This window comes from Corvus moneduloides, chromosome 1 (genome assembly GCF_009650955.1).
Source record: "Corvus moneduloides isolate bCorMon1 chromosome 1, bCorMon1.pri, whole genome shotgun sequence".
In the NCBI taxonomy this organism is placed as follows: domain Eukaryota; kingdom Metazoa; phylum Chordata; class Aves; order Passeriformes; family Corvidae; genus Corvus; species Corvus moneduloides.
Window position 1 is genome coordinate 28,182,336 of NC_045476.1, and position 18,462 is coordinate 28,200,797.

The following is an 18,462-nucleotide window of genomic DNA, read 5'->3' on the forward strand; positions in this document are numbered from 1 at the left end:
ATTTTGTGTTATTTTAATAACAGAAAAATGAGATGAGTTTAGGTCTACTTGGAGCTATTTTAAACCAATATTGGTTTGGAGATGATTGTTCAGCTTAAGTGTTCTGGCTGAATATATATCAGGATATGGATTATATAACATGCAGAATAAAAAAAGAAACAGCACTCAGTGGCAAGTACTGATTTCAATAAAATAGCATGTGGAAAGGACACATTTTTCAGGAAAGGCAGTACCAAAGCTCAATCCCAACAAATGCCAGTTAAAGATATTACACCAGTGCCATGCAGATAGGTACTCCACATAAAGTACACATTTTACATCACTCTATGTTGGTTAAACAATTTGACACTGCTTTTCATATCTTATGTTTTAAAACTGAAGCTAATTTAACAATGAAGACTTGTTATAAATATATGCAATACACATTCAATTATACATTTTAATGCTTTTATATTTTTAGACACTTGGTAATTCCTTAATTCTGTTCTTAAAAATTTTTAAATGTTCTTAAATCTTTTTGTCCATTCTTATATATTATGAACCAACTTCGCTGTAACCCTCAACTTTCAGATTTTCAGGTTCCTAGTCACCTACTAGAATGATATAATTTGTCCTATTGAATGACAAGATGAATGACTGCAAACTCATCATTACTCATGAATTCCTTGTTATTCAAGTCACTTAACCTTACTTTCTTTATAGGGATGATGCATTTGGGGATGAATCTCTTCAAACTGGTAAGAAAGCTGTAAGTGTTAAGAACCATGACTAGCTCAGATGGAATACTGAGAATATTGTCATTTGGACAGCTAAAAGAGCTAAGGAAATTCAAGTATCTCATTACCCAACATCTTATTACAGTCATCCCACTATGGGTTTTTTAGAGTGTATGTGTTTGTTTGCAAGTGTAGGGATACACAGGTGACAGGTTTGCAGGCAGTCACAAATGATGTGAAGCTTCTGGGAAGCTGACAGATTAAGATGTCCTTGCACTGAACAAGAGTAGAAGGAACAACTGTCCACACAACCTTTGTGTGTGTTTGTTGATTTGTAGCGTTCAGAATCTGTACTGAATTGCATATTTATTTATCTGTGCACGTCACAAAAACATTCCCCAGGTTGTATGTGCTGAAAAAGCATAGAGAAAGAAAGACTGTGCCTACAGAGCTTAACCTCTAATTGTAAAAGGGAGATAAAAGCTGGGATGGGAAATGGAGGGACTGGCCAAGATCAGAGCAAATTAGTGACACTGTGAGGTTATTATGTAGTTCAACCCCAGCTGGCAACTAAGTACCTTGCAGCCCCTCACTTACTCCCTTGCAGTAGGGTGGGGGGAAGGGGGGGAGAACCAGAAGGTGAAAAGGCTCAAGGGTTGAGATAAAGACAGTTTAATAGGGAAAGCAAGAGCCACGCGTGCAAGCAAAGGAAAACAAGGAATTAATTCACCACTTCCCATGGGCAGGCAGGTGTTCAGCCACCTCCAGAACAGCAGAGCTCCACCATGTGTTACTTGGGAAGAAAAACGCCATCACTCCAAATGTCCCCACTCTTCCTTTTGCTTCTCCCACTTTTTATTGCTGAGCATGACACCGTATGGTATGGGTCATACAGCACATCCCTTTGGTCGGTTGTGGCCAGCTGTCCCAGCTGTGTCCTCTCCCAACTTCTTGTGCACCCCCAGTCTCCTCCCTGGTGAGGCAGTGTGAGAAGAGAAAAGGCCTTGAGGCTGTACAAGCGCTGCTCAGCAATAACTAAAACATTCCTGTGTTATCAACAGTGTTTCCAGCATAAATCCCAAGCATAGCCCCACACTATCTATTGTGAAGAAAATCAACTCTACCCCAGCCAATACCAGCACAGAGTAGAACTAAGATTACATGAATTCCAATCCAGTTGTCTGTCACCTAAGGCCTGGAGTTGTACTGCCTAACAGCAGGCACCAAAATAAGCTTTGTCACATCAGATTTTCCTGCTAGTTTTCAGAGAGAAACAGGCACACTTAGAAGGAGATCTGACCACCCCCCACGAGTAGATACATCACTGTCTCAAGGCAGCCATCACTCTTGGTTGTGTGAAGTGGGAGCTACATCCCAAGTCTGCTCTTGGGCATGCCAGTTATTTATCTCAAGAGCAGGATGTCCTTAAAACCTTACTATCCCTTACACAAAAGCACAGAAAAGCACACAAAGTTAAACTTGAGGAGTAGGAGTATGTTAATAATTAGCCAAGTAATTCTTCATTGTTACTTAGGTTTTCTCACAACTGGTACAAACTGAAGGTGGATAAAAGCTTCTAGCTCTTTCCTTTCATTGGGGGGTGATTCTCCTCAGAATACATGTGAATTTGGGCAGGGTAATTTCTTTTCAACTGTCCTGCTACTTAGGAACTCTATTAAATCACAAATACATTTTATGCATCCTTATGCATTGGTAATAAAATGTTGTCTAAAGAGTTTTAATACAGTTGTGCCACCAGCCTAAAAGAGAAGAAATTAACCATAATACCATGAAATCCTACTTCCATGTATCGGTTTCAGTTCAGCAATACTTCACAACACAAAGGCCCACACACCCACAGACCCAGCAGACAGCAGGGTAATCAATTCTGGGCTGAAATAGGAGGGTGCCCTCAAGAACCAGTAAGTGGTTTTGTTCCTCGTCTCTTTTGTCCCTTCGAAAAATTAAGTCTCTCTCACCCTGAAAGATTTATTGAGCACTTAAAGGAAGAATGGATGTTTTATGCATGATGAGATGGTTTTCCAAAGAATGTGGTTCATTTATTCATGTCAACAGAAATCTAAGATAAAATTACAGTGTTAAATTATGCATACTTTAAATATAAATTGTGTGCTACTAAATGTGTGCTAAAGTAGAGAGAACAAGTATTTTTTGTTCTGTGGGAATGAAAGTTGCACATCAATGTTTTTCCCAAAGATTCGGACATGTTTTGTCTGACATGTCCACTGTATCTTTAGCTTTTTAAAATAAATGAAATCTTTGTCAGTTGATTTCTTAGTTGTATTAAGGTACATAATGCAAGTACTACTAGCACACAATTAATTACATCTCTGCTTCATTATTCTACATAATTTTTCCCTTGAAGTATTTTATGTGCAGAGCTGTACTGGCACATATGTTAATACATAACAAAGGACATTCATTACCTACACCCTTTGTAACCGCATTGCAAATGTCTACTACACTGCCTGTATGGTTTTAGGTACCTGTTGTAGCATTTAAACACCAGAGAGCAATTCAAACCTCTTGCTGCCTTGGGCTGTGAACCCTAAGTTTTTATACAGTCAATGGAGTGAAGTAGTTGCTCTCCTCTGACCAGGTGTGCTCTCACACTGAGGAGACAGAATCATGCCCTAAAATATTCCAGGTAATCCAGAGATGCTCTCACTATGGTCACATGTTAGCAATTGAATAGGAATTATTAATGTAGTGCATTTTCATGGAAATACTTCTTTTAGTTTTGGGTTAAAGAGTTCATTTTTTTTCCACTAGGTTTAGGTAAGGTGCCAGGGGACACATCCAAGATAAAAATGAAGGGTATACTATAAACTGTTTTTAATTGCATTATAACATGCAGTTTGGACCACGAAACAAAAATTCAAAATAATTTTTTTTTTGTCTTAAGATAGCGCTAAAGAGAGATCAAAAGGACAAAGATCACGTTCATTAACAAGCAGCATGGTGCAAAATGGGGATGAAGCCCCTCCCACTGTAAGTGAAGAGCAGGTTCAAGACCATCTGATGAAACTGAATGGCCACAAGTCCATGGGGCCTGGTGAGATGCATCCCAGGGTCCTGAGGGAACTGACTGATGTTGTTGCCAAGCTACTCTACACCGTATTTGGAAAGCCCTGGCAGTCAGGTGAAGTCCTCAGTGACTGGAAAAAGGGAAACATCATTCCTATTTTTAAAAAGGGGAGAAAGGAAGACCTAGGGAACTACATACCAGAGATCCACAGAACTACATACCAGAGACCTTCCCTTGCCTGGGAAGACTGTGGAGCAGATACTCATGGAAACAATGTTAAGCCCATATAAGAGGATGAGATGATCCAAGACAGCCAGCATGGCTTCACTAAGGGCATATCATGCCTGACCAATCTGGTGGCCTTCCACGATGGAGTGACAGCAACAGTTGACAAGGGAAGACTAGGAAGTTGACAGATGTCAACTACCTAGACTTCTGTAAGTCCTTCGGTAAGGCAGTCCCACATGACATCCTTATCTCCAAATTGAAAAGACATGGATTTGATGGATGGACTATTCGGTGGATAAGGAATTGGCTGGATGGATGCAGCCAGAGTTGTGGTCAGTGCTCTTATGTCCAGGTGGAGGCTGGTGATGAGTTGTGTCCCTCAGGGGTCCATCTTGGTACCAGGGCTGTTTAATACCTTTATCAATGACACATCAGTGGGATCGAGTGCACCTTCAACAAGTTTGCAGATCCATGAAGCTGAGTGGTGCACTTGGCACAACAGAAGGAAGAGATCCTATCTCAAACTTGAGAAGTGGGCCCATAGGAACCTCAAGTTCAATAAATCCAGGTGAAAAGTGCTGCACCTGGGTTGGAGCAATGCCAGACATGAGTCCAGACTGGGAAAAGAACTTGCTGAGAGCAACTGTGCTGAGAAGGACTTGGACAGTTCACTTGCAGCCCAGAAGGCCAATGGTATCCTGGGCATTATCAAAAGAGGGGTGTCGAGCAAATCAAGGTAGGTGATTGTCCCCCTCTACTCTGCCCTCATGAGACCCCATGTGAAGTGCTGTGTCCTTAGCATAAGAAAGACGTGCACCTGTTAGAGAGAGCCCAGAAGAGGCCACAAAAATGGTCAGAAGACTGAAGCATCTCTCCCACAAAGACAGGCTGAGAGAGCTCAGGTTGTTCAGCCTGGAGAAGAGAAGGTTCTGGCAAGAGCTCATTGAGGCCTTGCAGTACCTAAAGGGTAAAAAGAGCAATGTCTTATATGGGCAGATTAGGGACAGGACAAGGGGAAAATGGTTATAAACTAAAAAATGAGATTTAGATTAGATCTTAGGAAGAAATTCTTTATTTTGAAGGTGGTGAGGCACTGGAACAGGTTGCCTAGAGATGTTGTGGATGCCCCATCCCTGGAAGTGTTCAAGGCCAGGTTGGATGGGGCTCTTAGCAACCTGGTCTAGTGGGTGTCATCCTTGCCCATGACAGGGGGGTTGGAACTAGACAGTCTTTAAGGTCTCTTCCAACCCAAATCCCCCCCCGCACCATTTAACAGAATCCAACATTTCTTTGTGTAAATGGACGTATTTTGATATTTTAATCAGAATGAATTGCATCTGGATTGCTATCAGTTTCTCACACTCTATGGAATTTACAAAAACTAGCTCGTACTGGAATGTAAGGCCAACAAAATTAAATTCTAGAGGGATATGTATTAAACACTGGCTAAATGATGTCAAAAATGTCAAGATGTCAAAAATTTCAGAGAACAGAGCACAGAGAATAACAATGAAAATTTTAAAGTGCACCTGCTTTGCAAGCGAAGTGGAATGGCTCCATGAAGTGAACACCGATGTGAAAGTTTTTCATCTGAGGTGATGAAATCTGGAATTTGCAGACTTGGAAACTACCTTTGGCCAAGCAATATGTGGAAGAGGGGATCCTTCAAAACCATTTGTATTGTCTGTGAATGGTTACAGTGTGAAAAACAAAGATGCACACTGAGCAGTCAATTTTGATATTATGCTTAGGTTTCATTACATCACTTAGATAATGAGTTTAAATCATGTTTTGTTTGCAAAAGCTCCCCTTTATGTCCACAATGTAGCAGTAAAAGATACAGTTGTTAAGGCACTGTTGCTATTATTATTTGAATGATTGTAATTAACGTGGAAACTCTCCTATCTCCCTGTTTGGCATCTATAAAATCCTCCATGCATGGAGTGGTCCATTACTATAAAAAAAAACCCCAACAAAACTCTTAAGAGTCTCACTGCTTCATGTTCCTTTCTGCCAGTGATAATTTTCCCTAAATTCAGTATATCAAATTCTTTCTCAGATTATACTTGTGGCCTAAGGAAAGCTCCACTGAAAATAATTGTGTTTATAAACCTAGCGACAGATGTCGGGAATTTATCTCCTTACCATGGCAGGACACGCCTCCTCTATTCTCCAGATCGGGGATTAGCTGGGGGAAAGGAGGGACGGACATCGAGCTACAATGTTTTCTCACCGTCTCCCTTAAGAGTTTCGCCTGAAACAAAGGAGGAGAAGCAGGAAAGGAAAGCAGGTGCCATTTGAGGCTCGGAATTACGGTGCCGTGGGACAAGCGGGACACGGCCCCACACCGGGACGACCCGCCCGGGGAAGGCGCCGACCCCACCCTGCCCATTACCCGCCCCCGCCGCGCCCCGCCTGGCCCGGCCCCGCACGCGCGTCAGGCGGAAGCAACCGCCCCCTTCCGGGACCGGCCCCTGCCGCGCCGCGCCGCCCCGCTCAGCCTCGGCCGGCACTGCGCCGGCGCCCCTCGGCGCCTGACCCCGCCCCCCGGTGACGGCACTCTGACCCCTGCGGCGGCGCTCCCCGCCCCGCCCCGCCCCGCCCCGCCCCGCCCCGCCCCGCCCCGCCCCGCCCCGCCCCGCCCCGCCCCGCCCCGCCCCGCGCCAGCCGGGCCCGCCCTCCGCCCCGGGCCGCGCGCGCCGCCGGCCGTGCGCGCGGGGGCGGTGCCAGGGCCTCACCTCGCGCGCCCCGCCCCTCCCCGCGCGCTCCTCGGGCGGGCAGCGGAGCGCGCGCCGCCGGTACCGCCGCGGCAGGTGAGCCGGGGGCGCGCGGGCTGGGCCGGGGTGAGGCCGCCGCCGCTGCTGGGGCCGGGGCCGGAGGGAGCGTAGGGAACCGGCCTGGCCCGCGCCGGGGGAGCTCTCCGGTGTGGGGGAGGGTGGCGTGCGGGCGGGGGCTTCCGGCGGCTCCGCGCCCGCCGCTCTGCGCCGCCCGGGGACTGGTGTCGGGGTGCGGCTGCCGTCCCGCCGCCCCCGGCCGGCGGTGTGCGCCTGCCGGCCCCACCCCGGGGTGTGGGGACAAACGGGCGGCGCCCCGAACCTCCTGCGGGGGCCCGGCGGCCGCTCCCTGAAGGTTACGGGCGTCGACCTTGGCGACCTCCGGCCGCAGCCCGCCCGGGCGCGGGGAACAGCGGGGAGGGGGCAGTGGGGCCGCGGCGGGATCTGGCCGCCTGTTGCGGCGGGGGGCGGGTGCGGGTCCCCGAGGCGGCGGGGCGGCGGCCGGCGCCTCCCGTACCTGCGGAGGGCGGGGCGCAGCAGCGGCGGCACCCCGAACAAAGGGGCCGCGCCCCGGGGCTGGCGGGGAAGGGGGTCGGGGCGCTCATCCGCCGGCTCGGCGGGACCGAGCGGCGGCGGCTGCGGCGGCGACTCCTGCCCCGGCTGGGTGCCGGAGACCCTGTGCGTGTATGTGGGCGCTGCGGTTCTAGGGTGAGTAAGAGCAGGGTTTCTGTAACATTTAATTGCTGCCTGCTTCCCTGTGCTGGGCTTTTCTGTAGTTAGCAGTAACTAGAGCTTGTGTTTGCTTGTAACACAAGGGAGAAGTACGAAGTATGCTATTAATTTCCCCAAATAAAAAAAGAGCCTTTCGGTGCTCACCTGTTTGGTTAGGTAAGCAATTTGGTGTTTGCTTTTGGGTTTCTTTTAAATGGAAGTTAATAGCTTCAGCTCCTTCCCCTTAATTGAGTCCTTAAAATGAAAATCTTAAGTGGGCCATACGTATCCCAAGAGTCACCTGAAGGGCGCTATGTGTGTTTGTTTTGTAGCACCCCCAAACCGTCCTGGCAGAAAGATTGCCAAAATGTGTATTTTCAGGCTCAAAATGACCCTAATGTTTTGTTTCACGCTTGTATTTTCAGTTCTTGTTGGAAAGAGACTTGCCTTCTGCACTGCAAAACATTACACTTCCACAAGTGTAAGATACGTGCCTCTGCTGGCTTTTCAGTGTCTGGAGATAGTTTTACGCTCAGATCTCTCCATAACCTATCAGTTGTTCTTTGTCTTTTCCACTGAAAGTTAAACTGAAAAGAGAGGAGCTCCTGAGAGGGGGCTGGACTGGGAGAAGATACTGCTATTCTGCTAGTTTTCAGGATAATTAATAGTTATTATAACTGGATTCTTAATTAAAAATCCTCTTCTTTTCAGCTGATTTATTACTCTAATAGCATGTGCCTAAACATTTGAGTCCGGGGAAACTGTGATTCCTAATAGAATGAAGAACAACTGTTTGATATGTCAATATCTAATGTAGATTTAAATCTTTCAGGCTGTGCTTGCGCAACAGTTTGTCAAACACTTTTAGTGGAAGCCTCTAAATGGTAGAAATTTTAGGGATTGATAGTGCTAGTCATGTTTACCCTTTATTCTTTTCTGTAGAAATACGAGAATATGATGTAGTGTTGCATAAAAAGATCAAAAAAAAGCCTTCAGTCCACTGCATGAGAGGTCAGCTGTAAGCTTAAATAAGCTGTGATGCTGAATAGTGAAAGTACTCCTTCACTATTGCAAATTCGTTGATCTCAGTCTTCACTTTTTAGTGCTCTTCTGAATTTGAGGAAGGGAAAGATTACAAACATTTTAAAGTGAAGGATTTTGAGTTGTGTGTTCTTTGATAATGTTGTAATAATGTTGTCTTTATGTTTTCTGGACCTTAAGGAGAGGATCTTTAGCCATGAAAGTGAAAACTGGAATGTGTCCTAGCTGTGCGTTTGTCGTAATCTTGTCACCTGTGGTCATGTACCCTTTAGATAAATAACCCATAGAAATAGTAGGCTATTGAGGGGAAGGTATGGGCGTGGGGAAATGGGGCAGGGAGAGATGTGACTGTGAGGATAAGGCAGTGCTGGATAAAGGCAACCGAGGAGGAGCACAAGACTGTTAAATAAGTGTAGTTGGAGACATTGCAGTGGTCCATGTGTCTTCTGTATTCAGACTGACTTCTAGTTTCCGTAAGAACAGTTGTGTTCTTAACCTCAGATACTAAGTCACACACTGACATCCCTGTATCTACTTTTTTGAGGGATTACCCTGAAACAGAGGTGTTCCATCTAAGAAGTGGTTTTGCTCCTATTAAATTTCAAGTGTATCTGACTTGGAAAAAGACAACTGCTGAGGCAAAAGATGTTGCTGTCTTTGAAACTGATATATGGCAGTCTCTGATATCAAAGGATACTGTAGATATTGTGTCTTATGTAAAAAGTTGTTTAGGCACTGCATTTCAGCCAACTGACAATAGCATTATTTTTGCTGCAGTTTTACAACTGAAGAACAAATAATTATATGAGAAAAATCTTTTAACTTTTGTGATTAGATTTGGTTACTTTGCCACCCTAGTGAGTGCTATAGGATATAGTGGTCCTAGGAATCAGTGGTTGATAACATGTCTTCTAGACAGGGAACTCCCTGCCCCCTTGAGTGCTTATAGCCAGCTTCCTGTAAACTTCTAATGGCTCCAAGCTATTGAAATTACTTTGCATCTAAATTGAAATCTATTTTATGTGAGCAAGGTAGTTTGGTAGGCTAGTGACAGCATTCTTGTGAACATATTGTAGCCTGCCTGCCTCAAACACGCAATTACAGGACAACTGTGTTAAGCCTCCATTCTACCTTAAAAAGAATTTATGTGAGGAACCAAGTAAATAGAACAGTTGGTATTATGTATGTCCACTAAATGTTCTGCAAAATATTTTGCATTTCATAAATTGTTAAGTAGGGAAGAAATGGTTATATTTTATTAGTCCATTACGGTACTTAAAATCAGCTGTCAGAATAGTTATTAAAAAGTTATTTTTAAGTCTTACTGTCTGCAGAATCTGAAATTGGTTATAGTCCTTGTGGATATAAATAACTTACAGTCACTTCATAGCAAATGTACCTTGCAGACCAGGGGATTATTAAATCCTGTTTTGCTTCTCATTCTGTTTTCTTAACTATAGTGAGTCAGAGTCAGCACCTAAGGCCGAAGGATTTATCAGTGGTTACAGCTGCTTGTTGAATGTTGAATTATGGGTTGTTGTGCAAGCCATAACCATCAGATTAGGCTTATGCTCTGGAGCCTTAGGAACTACTTACAGAAGAAAAAAAAAATCTGAAATTCCCACAGAAAAAACAGTATTGGATTGAAAGGTAGGAAGAAATTGGAAAGGAATCTAGTATAGATTAAGTAATGCAGCCTTAGAATGCACCAATGAGAGAATTCATTGCCTTTGCCCAGAGGGGGGCTTAGTATTTACTAGTCATATCTTTTTTAGAATTCGATTTGTCTCTATCAAAATTCCCAACACCTTTGAGAGAATAGATTGGTAACACTGAAGTATCCAGGCTTTGCACAGAAGGGGAATAATGGAGAAAGGTGTGCTGAAGATGTTAGATGACATAGAGAGTTACTATAGAGAATTTGAAGTAAGCTATGCTGTAATCAGTTTATAATGGAGAGGAGCCAAGAATGGAAGAAGAAGGCAGAACAAGAGATGTAGAGTTGGTTGCACAGTAACTCTGCAATTGTTACTTTAGTGGAATTGATGATGCTTGTTTTGTGATACTGGCTCCTTAGTTGAAGTAATTATAATGTATGTTGAATTCCTACCAGTAAAGTTCGTTTAATGCATTGTATTTTTCTCTGTAACAGTAAGTTTACTACATCATTTGATACAAGAGTGTGGGAATGTCTGGTGCAGTGGCCCACAAGGTTTTATTAAAAATTGGCATGTGAATATACTGTATGACCAAACAAGTATTTCTGCAAATTATGGAAAATGCTATTTACGAAGGTGCTTTGCACCTGTGCTTAGTAGGTGGGTAGCCATACATTCAGGCCTTGGTACCTGTTTCATCTTAGTCTCTGAAATACTAATTTAATAGCCTTCTGTGTTACTATTAGACTTGATCTTTAACTCTGATCCTTGTTTTGGGAGTCTGAGAATGCTCTACATATAGCACCCACATACAGACAGGCAGAAATGTTTCTGTCAACATTAAACAGATTGCAGTAAACATGGAAGTCTTGCAAAAATGAAACATCTGTGAAGAAAATAAAAAGCGAACTATGTGTGGTACAGTCCTTCTCTTTGCTAGTACTCGCATTCAAGCCTGTCAGACAGTGCAGAGTAAAGGAAGTCTGTCATTTCAAGATGTAGCAGTGTAGTCCTGTTGGTATAGCTTGTTGTTTCCTGACAAGGCTTTTAACATGGAAGTAGTTAATACCAGCAGCACTTTGCCCAGTGGGATTTATTTCAGACTTCAAAATAAAAGAAATTATACAGACAGGAAAACAGTGTTAGTGTGACAGATGTCTGCAGGCATGCTGTGTCGGTCACAAAACCCACATGCAGTGTGTGAGGTCACACAATGGAGGATGCTTGAGTAGATGGACCCGAAGGCCCTACTCAAGGCAAGGCTGGTAGCAGCTCATCATCAGCCATCTGCCACTGTTACCCATGGAGATCAAAGTAAGCAAAATCAGATACTGAATCCAAGTGACCGTTGTGTAGAAGAGCTATTTTGGAATGACACCACTTAATCATAAAGTTCTTGCACACTTTAACACCTAAATTAATTTCACTTATGTAGTGTAACATGCAAATAAGCTTCATTCCAATCCTCAGAACACTTATATTTTAAGAAATAACACTGCACACTCATAAGAACTGATTTTTGTAAGGTCAAAATCTATATTGTCCAAATTAATAGTTCACTGCAATGCTTCAGTGACTGATCCAGTAATGACTGGTAGCTCAGTGCACCTTATCACAACTTGAATTCTGTGATTTCTAATAAGTTTACATTTTTGAAGTTGATTTGAAAATGAAAGTGAAATTTGTTTTACACTGATATAGTTCATGGAAGTCAATGATACAGCACAGGCCTGTATGAGTGTGATTTATTAAAGTGTCTTTCTTTACTGGTCCAGATTATGTATTTTTTGTCCGCTGCTGATTAGACTTGATGGCTTTGAGGTTCCAGTTAACCCATATTCAGTGCAAATAAAGTATGTAATAAACCAGGAAAGCTTAACCTAGAAAGGAAACTGGACTCCTTCTCTATACAGTCCAGCATTGTCATTCAGAATTTAAGGAGCAAATGCATTAGACTAAATGTCAGAAACTGCTTTCACAGCAAGTTTGCCATCTAAAATGTTATTAAATGGTTAGTGTCATAAGGAAGAAAATATAGTTACAGGTAACATTCGTAATTAATTCCAGTTATTCTGCAACATCTCGGAGTACCCTGTAGGAAGAGACCCACTAAATTGAGATGTGTGAAATTCCAGTACTTGATTGTTTTTCCCTGTTTAATGAAGACTGTGATAAGAACAATAAGGAGAAGTTAAGGTAATGATAAAGAACAAGAAAGCTGCTCATCTGACTTAATTTGGTTTGCATCAGTACTCGTTTTAGTGTATAGTGTAACATAAAGGACTGTTTTTAGAAAAAATAACTGAAGAAATACAGATGCATTTGTTTCAGAAATATTAAAGAGACTTAACCAAGTGTTCTTCTGGGTGCAGCATTCTTTCTGTGAGGAACTTGTCTCAGGTGTGGTTTTATAATTAAGCAGGAGCTGTTGCTGCCGTTTGGACTTAAAGGAGTTAAATTCTAAATCTTAATCCAAAATATGCCACTGTCCTCTTTCTCGCATCTTGTTTTGATAATAACTTGCATCTTAAGTCATGATTTCAACTTTTTTACCCTTCTGCTTTTAGGGGAAAATACTCACTTTTGACCAATATATATTCCACATCTTAAATGCCTTTGTGCTTTGTTAAGAAATCCCATTGCAGGCACTGCCAGCTGGTTTTTGTTGTGTTGAGAGCGTGGGAGGTTATAATTTGTAGATTGATGGGGTTGAAGAGGCCAGTAGCTGATCCACAAAATATTTTAGGAAAGTCTGTATGTGTACACCCATGCAGCTGTCTCCCTGTCGATCACTAATTTTGGGCACATAGTTACTAGTTTACTGATAGGCTTACAGTTACAATTAAAGATTGTATAGTGCAGCTGCTCAAGAAAATGCTGGAATTTCTCAGTTCGTCTTTGCCCAAGAACCAGAATGAGATATGAAATGTTTCGGTTTGGAATAATTCTGAAACCTTAGGAGGTCCTGATTTTTGAGAAACTTCTTTAATGTCATGCCTCTTTAATGTTTTTCATTGGATCTTAATGAAAAAGTTGTTTCTTTTTGGGTAACTTGGTTTAGCACATGTTGAACTTTAGTAGAAGAGCATCTTTTTCTAAACCTTAAGTGACAGTTAAGCTATATCTGTTGCATTTTATGTCTTGCAGAGGTTGAATTTTATAGCCCTTGCAGTCAAAGCAGATAGAGGAATGAAGTGAACTAAGAAAAATATTCTCTGCAAGATGCACAAGTTAAAACTGAGACCATGTTTGTAACATGCAGAGTTTGTGAGTTTCTTCAGACTGGAGTATTTTGAAGAGCATTGCAAAAGCAGTCTTAAGGTCTAGTGATCTTAAGAGTAGTTTGGATAATTTGAGGAAAACAGTCTGTTGTTTGAGTAGTGAAGTTTTATATTATAATCTTTCTAGTAAGATTTACTACAGTTTTAGGAGAGAAGACTTTTTTTACAAATATGGGGGGAAATACGTTTTTCTGAGGGAAAACTGAAACAGAAACAATCTTGTAGTCAAGTACTAGGATTTAAGATAGTATGAACAATGAAATACAATATGATAAAGTAGTGAAACGGTCATAACTAGCCCACTCAGAATGGCATAGTTAGATAGTCAGGGGTTTGAAGGAGATATTTTCAGGAATGTAATTCTTGTTTTACAGCAAACTGAGACTGGTCATGCTATCATCTATGAGCAACAGGAATGGGTTTTAATAACACTAACTTTTCCATACTTTATGCAGGACTCTGACTGCATTAAGGTAAAAGAAATAAACCCCTCGAGGAGAAAAGCAGTAAAATTAGCTTCTGACTCTGTGGTGAACTGATGGTAATAGAAGTACTGCCACTGAATTGAAAGCTTGCAAGTGACCAGCTGAAAAGAAAATGTTTTCGTAAGTCAGAGGTAATGAAGGTTTCTTAGGCCAGAGAAAACCATGCAACATTGTAAAGGTATTAGGTCACATACTTCTCACTGGAATTTAAAAGGTTGTGTGTACAGAAAGGAAAACAGCTCACACTTGGTACTGTTTAGTATTGCAATGTATGTAGAATTGAATCAGTTAAATGTTGATAAAGATATTGGATTTCACCATAGACAGACTTCTGTAGTAGTTTTTCCATGGGGAGACTGGCCTTTAAAATAAACTGAGTTTGGTCTGTGACCACTGCTGGAATGCCTTTAGCTTTTGCATTGCGGGTCAGGTCAGAGGAAGAGAGACACACTTGCAACCCATCTAGTGATGTGCAATAGTACACCATCCTTAACGGTGCCTTTTCCAAGAGTTTTTGCCTTTGGAGTATGATTTAAAAATTAATTTTTAGGTTTTTTATCAGAAGTTTTTGATAACTGCTTCACTTGGTTCCCCAGATAGCCAGAAATTAATGTTATGCTTGCTTCTGTGTTCTGAAATTGATCTATGATTTTAACATAGGTTGCTTTGCAAAGAACTTTTCTTAGATAGTTTGTTCTGTTAAAACTTGGAACTTAAACACTTACATTCTTGTAAAGTCATTTAACAGTTCCGGGTTACTTTGTGCATTGTAAGAGTTGTAAGAATTGAAACAAGAGCAAAAAGCAATTTTTAAAAGTTACTACTCTACAGTTTGAGAACATTCAATTTGAAAATGCCTTCTGTGGTACTTCAGGAAAAGTGTGATCAGTATTTTAAGTAGGACAAGATGAAAACCACCTTTGACTGGCACTTACTGTGAAAATTGATGAATTTGTGTGAATATTAATAATTTCATAATAATTTAATGAACTGAATGCCCTCTGTTTCTAGCCATTGCAAGTTTAGTGCCCATTATATGTGAAACAGCCATGAAAGTCTATCATGTATCATATGATTGGCAAGCATATATTGAACTAAAAGACAATTCATTGCCTGATTGGGTCTTTTAGGTCTATTAGATTAACTCTATCAATTTTTCAAATCATATATCTAACAGTTTTAGAATAAATGGCATCTAAGAATGGGGAGGGATCCGCCTAACAGTGTTTCAGCTTTATGAGTCCTGTATTACTATGCAACATCGGGTCTATAACCACTTGTGTTCTTGAATCACCAATTCAAAAGATTTTTGTGTATTTGCAAACCAGTGTCATTCATTGAGTCGTGCATATGAAATCCATGTTCCCTGAATAAAACAGAAAAATTATTATGATTTTAGGAGAAGAAATTTGCACTGTATAGAATATAAACTGAAGGAGACATTACCAGAACAAAATATGGCTACAAAAGTAATGCTCTTGCAATAACACTACAAAAAAGTACTTGTGCATTTCTAATTAGGTGGTAAAACAGATGGCAAAGTCATAAAATGTATGAAGTAACTTACTTTGCCAAGTCAGATTTCACTAAAGAAATTTGCTGCAGCTGCATGATTCCTTAGAGGAATAAAAGGAACTTTTTGAAATGCAAAATCCAACATGCTCATATTTCATTAGGTTCCATTTGGCTGGTGTATTGATGCAGTCTGCCTGTGGGGAGAGAGAACGCTTGCCTGTGTTTGTGAAGAGGAGACGGAGAACTTGGTACCTGCTTCTTGGTATCTCTTGTTAAAGCCCTGCATTCAGTCCTGTGTGCTTGCATCATTTGTGCTGTGGCCTTTGATGTAAATGTGCTTGCAACTGCTGGAGAACTCGTTTCCTGCATCCTTCATTGTTAGAAGTCGTTTTATTAGCATGAGATGTGAAGGATAATGTATTGTGGTATTCCTGCTCTGCTTTTGCTGAAACTTCATTCAGCTAGGCACTGACTTTTGGAAGGAGGCAGTGCCTCCCTCAAAAATGCTTTATTTGAAAGCTTAGACTTTGTCAATAATTTCATAGGAGTGTTACTTAAACAAGGCTCCTGTGTTCATTCTGTCTGTACTAATGCTTGAAAGAATTTAAGGGTGTTCATGTGAGTTTTCACCATAGTACTATTATGACTGGCTAACAGGGAAAAATAGTTGTTTTGAGCAGGATAAATTCTCTGAGCTATCAGCATCAGAACTTGTGTGACAAGAGGTGCCTGCAAAACAGCAAGACTGCTTCTACCAGGCGGAGCCCTAAGCTATAGAAGAGATGCTGTCTGCATCCCTTCTATAAATTTCATAAGACTGTTGGGTGCAGCCTGCCATGAGTGTGATAACTGTTTTGCTTTGCAGATACCATTTATTTCTAGATTTCTCTGTCACAAGTTAACTTTCCTGCCTGTAGAGCAGTGAAACTATCTGGGTGCAGTTTTGGGTTTAGTCAATGTGGATCTTGATTGTCATTCTTTCTGGCTGTAAAAATGACCATGCAAATATTTGTGGCTTCTAGAAAACACACATCTGACATTCTGAACTTCTAAAGGTAGACTAGGGTTTTTAACAATTAAAAAGATATCTGTGTTAGAGGACAATCTATATTTTTTCAAGTATGTCTTTTGGAAGCCACCTTCAGACTTTGCTCAAAGAATTTACTTCATCAAGCGAAGTCAACATGCTTTCATTTAAATCTTCCTGAAAGTTCTGTGGTGTATATTGAAGTTTTGAATGCAGTGCTCTTGAACTGCTTTTGAAAGTGCACTACTGAAGCTCATACTGCAAGCTGTGGCATAGTGCCTTCAAGAGAACTCCATTCTTGTTGCTTTCTAGAACAGCTGGAAGCAGCAGCTGTGTGCAAGTGTCAGTGAAGCCTAGCTTATCGTCAATCAAAAGTTAGCTTCCAGATGTGCTTTCTTGTACTTGAAACACAGGATAAAAATGGCTGTGTCTCGTATGTCTTAGGTGACACTAACTTAAATGTGTTCTTGAAATGTTTCACTGAGTTCTTAGTAGAATAGCACTAGTTAAGACCCTGAGCTGTTGATTCTGCATTATTAAAATTCATCTTTGTAGGCTATATGTTGACTCTTATATTTTTGGGGGAATGGGGGTTGGGAGACTGTCTTTGTTCTATACCAAATGCATCTCCCATGAATGTAACTTGACTTTTGATTATGGGTAACTGATGTGGGACGCTCTTCCACAGATATCCCCCTCATCTGTTTCAGCCTTTCATTAGTTTTGCTTATGGTAGAAAATCAGCTGTAGTACCATAGTACCGGTTTGTCTGCCTTCCCTCTGAATCCATGCAAGTCTGTGGATAGCTTTGACAGGCTAGTGGCATGTAATTGTAATTGTTCATTATTCTGTCGTGTCTGCTGTGACTGTTAATTCTCTCCTCATGATGTATAATCTTAAATCAATACAAAATGAATGCCTTCTGTAATATGCTAGATTACAGATCTTCATGTTTACTAATTGAATATGAAAGAAGACGTGACCCTTACACTTTGTGTTAAAGCACTTCAGCACCATCAGCCTCAGAAAGCTAAGTTCCCTCAATGATTAGAATAGACTGAGAGAGGGCACCAGCCATGTATTGAACTTGTAGAAGCAGGAACAGTATTCTAGACTCTCACGTAAATGTGTATATTACTAAAATTATTATACAGTGTAACTTTAGTCCATTGAACTATGAAAGCAAGCTTTAACCTTGTGTTAACCTTGGTGGTGGGCTTGAGGTGCTGCTCTTCCCACCGATCTCTGGATCGGTCCAGGTAAACCATTGCAAGTCTCTAGAATTCTTACCGATGTTTTGTAATAGCCATCACATAACTTGCAAAAAGTGAGGAATCTTCAACAGGTGTCAGATTATGGTTTAGAAACCCTAAAACACTTGCACTGTTTTGCCACAGTGTTTATGGGCTGGAAGTGCTGTAGTTTTGCTTTCCCCATGCTCAGCTCTGTGTTGTTCTGGGCTGTCTTTGGTACCAGCAGACTTGTGTAGGTAACTAATCTGTTCAAAAAACAATATAGGTTAATTTTTGTCCAGAGCAACTTCTTAAGTGCTTTGCCACCTAATTGTTGCAAACACCAGTACTATTGGGAGAAAGGATATGGGGATATCAGACTGTTGCAGGTTCAGTTTATATCGGCCTTGCAGACACACACAGTTGGGCTCAAGCGTGTGTTTTGTCAGCCATTTATGTGGACAGTGATGTAGCTGTTTTGTTTTCTTTTCAGTACACTACAGGGTTTGAAATCTTAAGACCTTGATTTTGTTCTAGACTGTTTCTGTTGTTCAGTTTGTCAGGGTTTTCATGTGCTGTTCCGTGTGGGTTTCAAGAAATTTCCTTATGGAAGTGCCTCTCCAGAAGTCATCTTGCAGGATGCCAAAGAGGCCTTTTGGTAAGAAAATGCTGAAATGATGACTTAAAACGTATGAAATACGTATCTGTTCTCACTTCAGAAGGTGCTGTCTAGTTCATGGCCATG

At 41.7% G+C, this 18,462-nt stretch overlaps 3 protein-coding genes across 6 annotated transcripts in view; 1 reads left to right on the forward strand and 2 right to left on the reverse strand.

Annotated features, from left to right (window-relative positions):
• LOC116441444 (mediator of RNA polymerase II transcription subunit 1-like) overlaps nucleotides 1–6,370 on the reverse strand; it is a 26,320-nt gene extending 19,950 nt beyond the window's left edge. Inside the window, exon 1 of one of the 2 annotated variants that reach the window (XM_032103347.1) lies at nucleotides 6,139–6,370. In XM_032103347.1, the coding sequence (XP_031959238.1) occupies nucleotides 6,139–6,205 (67 nt within the window). In that variant the 5' untranslated portion in view covers nucleotides 6,206–6,370. The remainder of the gene's footprint in view (nucleotides 1–6,138) is intronic. The other variant, XM_032103350.1, reaches the window with a different exon arrangement.
• On the reverse strand, nucleotides 6,235–17,753 carry LOC116441425 (basic proline-rich protein-like). The gene is made up of 3 exons (XM_032103343.1): nucleotides 17,680–17,753; nucleotides 6,796–7,470; nucleotides 6,235–6,247 (listed from the first exon to the last, which is right to left on the reverse strand). The coding sequence occupies exons 1-3, from the start codon at nucleotides 17,751–17,753 to the stop codon at nucleotides 6,235–6,237; spliced, it is 762 nt and encodes a 253-aa protein (XP_031959234.1).
• Nucleotides 6,731–18,462, forward strand: part of RALA (RAS like proto-oncogene A) — a 29,764-nt gene continuing 18,032 nt past the window's right edge. Inside the window, exon 1 of one of the 3 annotated variants that reach the window (XM_032103487.1) lies at nucleotides 6,731–6,806. The gene's annotated coding sequence lies outside the window, so the exon portion shown is untranslated. Of the gene's footprint in view, nucleotides 6,807–7,370; nucleotides 7,476–15,619; nucleotides 15,707–18,462 lie in introns of those variants that run through there. The other 2 variants (XM_032103526.1, XM_032103505.1) reach the window with 2 other exon arrangements.

What these genes read in the sequence shown, in the direction of transcription:
- LOC116441425 (XM_032103343.1), bottom strand. Translation starts at nt 17,753, where the DNA reads ATGGTTTACCTGGACCGATCCAGAGATCGGTGGGAAGAGCAGCACCTC. An exon ending in ACCACCAAGGTTAACACAAG is followed by an intron (nt 7,471 to 17,679) that starts GTTAAAGCTTGC and finishes TACTCACCCTAG; the next exon opens with AACCGCAGCGCCCACATACA.